This window comes from Aegilops tauschii, chromosome 1 (assembly GCF_002575655.3).
Source record: "Aegilops tauschii subsp. strangulata cultivar AL8/78 chromosome 1, Aet v6.0, whole genome shotgun sequence".
Taxonomy (NCBI): Eukaryota; Viridiplantae; Streptophyta; class Magnoliopsida; order Poales; family Poaceae; genus Aegilops; species Aegilops tauschii.
Genome location: NC_053035.3, coordinates 120,180,930 through 120,182,976, shown reverse-complemented (window position 1 = coordinate 120,182,976; position 2,047 = coordinate 120,180,930). Strand labels below are relative to the sequence as shown.

The window sequence follows — 2,047 nt, the reverse complement described above, 5'->3', positions numbered from 1 at the left end:
CCAAAGCCAGCAGCTGGAGCACCGAACAGGATCTCGACACTCGCTTGCTCGGTGGTCGTGGTAGAGACAGCGGAGGAACGCCCGCGGAAGCGCTTCAAATAGGCTGCGCAGCGGAGCTCGGCCTTCAATTGCTGCGCAGGTGAGCGTCTCGCGCATAAACCGCCCCCGCCGAGGATGGTACGGGCGGTGCACGCCGCCGGCGCTTCGGGCGAACGACTTGCCATTCCGGGCAAGCAGCAGCGCGCTTGTCGCACGGAGCACGCGGCACGGGCCACGGGGAGGGTGTGAAGTGAATGCACGAGGGCCGTGGGATAAATGCGGAGGATGGGGGGATGCAGATGATAGACCGCAAGCCCGGAGGGTAGGCCGGCGCAGGGCGTGATGGCGCGGCAGGCGGCAGGCACCGGTTGTCGCAGAGAGCAGCGCGGACCAGCGGGTCAAGCGACGCGTGGGGTGGCTCCGCTCCCAAGCAGCAGCCTCACTTGAAGGCGCCGCAGAGGAGTGAATGGCCCGCAGGAGTGCGGCAGCGCTATCAGGGGAGCCGGGGGCGCTCCAGCGACGCCGCGGGTGGCTGTGGCCGAAGGGGGATGAGCTGGCTGTGGACGACGAGCCCGGAGTGGGGTACGCCAGATCTGAGGTTGCCGACGCCGGAGTGGCGGCCGTCGAGGGGCTGGTTGGTGGGGTGGGAGGGGAGCACGGCGAAGCGCGAGGTGGAGCCATTTTGCATTGCGGTGCACGTGGCTAGATACGCAATATTTACTCTATCTGTTGTTCAAACTTTGTTGCGTTTCTCATACTGTATTTGCTGCCGTCCTCGCGGTGATCCAGGTGCGTGCATGAGTCTACTCGATCACACGTCACGCGTAACGGAAAAGCGCACCCCCACCCCGCGCGTCCACGCGCCGTTCCTATCCACTCTTCATCCTCTTCCCCTGGCCTGGCCTGGCCCGTTATAAATTTCCGCCATCTCGAGCTCTCCATCTCACAAGCTCAAGCATTCACAGTCTACAACAATCCCCATCATCTCTCGCCAAACCGAAAGCAAAGAAACCCCGTAGTAGAATCTTACGAGCGAAGGAAGCGACCGAGCTAATGGCCATGGCACCGCCTGCATCCGCCGTCTCCTTCTCCCCCCGCCCGTCGACGGGAACGACTTTCCGGCCCCGCGCCGCATCCGCCTCTGGCTCCGTGGGCGCCGGGCGGGTCCGCGCGGCGGGAGCCCCCGAGGGAGGCAAGTGGTGGGCGCCGCTGCTCGGCTGGTCCGGGCGGGCGGACTACATGGAGGCCGCGGCACCGGCGCCAGCGATGGTGGTGGCGGTGGAGGAAGAGAAGGCGGGGAGGTCGTTCGTGGGCGGCCTGACGGAGGAGAAGGCGCGGCAGCTGCGGGCGCGGATGGTGGAGACGGAGAGCTTCCACGACGCCATGTACCACTCCGCCATCGCCTCCCGCCTCGCGCGCTCCACCTAGCTAGGCCGCCGGACAGACCGCCAGCCAACTCGCCGACACTACCAGACAAGCTGATGTGCCCGTGCGTGTACCTAGTTGTTTCCTCTTACGATCTGGGGATCACCAGTCGTCTCTGTTTGTAGCTGTTGTGACGGAGGAGCTTAGAGGAGAGAGGTCGGCAATGAGATCTAGTTTTAGGGTTGATCCATTCCCTTCATCTCCCCGGTCTGCTTGTTTTAGAGGCGCAGATGTTTCAATCTGATTCCCCGCATTTTGTAACATTCGGGATCCGCAGTTAACATGTTGTCCCAGATCTGTGATACTTGTGCTGGTAGCTGTTTTGGATCTGAACACCGATTAATTCTGGATCTGAATACTCCAAGTTGTCTTCTCCTCAACAACTAGCATGTTTCTGTGTTATTAGCCCTAACATTATGATGCAGCCATAAATCAAAAACATTGTAAGTAGCTGCTACGCAGGATCTCTACCAACCTTCACAAGTTGATTGTGTTCGGTTGGGTTGCGGTGGGTAGACTATGTCTATGTGAAAGGAACTCCTCGCTTGCGTTACATTATATTATACTACTAGTTCATTAGTTT

General features: G+C 60.5%; 1 protein-coding gene across 1 annotated transcript; it reads left to right on the top strand.

Annotated features, from left to right (window-relative positions):
- Positions 1–958: 958 nt before the first annotated feature.
- LOC109771887 (uncharacterized) lies at positions 959–1,820 on the top strand. The gene has a single exon (XM_020330577.4). It carries the CDS (start codon positions 1,093–1,095, stop codon positions 1,465–1,467), a length of 375 nt encoding a protein of 124 aa, XP_020186166.1. The 5' UTR covers positions 959–1,092; the 3' UTR covers positions 1,468–1,820.
- The last annotated feature ends 227 nt before the right edge of the window (positions 1,821–2,047 follow it).

What these genes read in the sequence shown, in the direction of transcription:
- LOC109771887 (XM_020330577.4), top strand. Translation starts at nt 1,093, where the DNA reads ATGGCCATGGCACCGCCTGCATCCGCCGTCTCCTTCTCCCCCCGCCCG.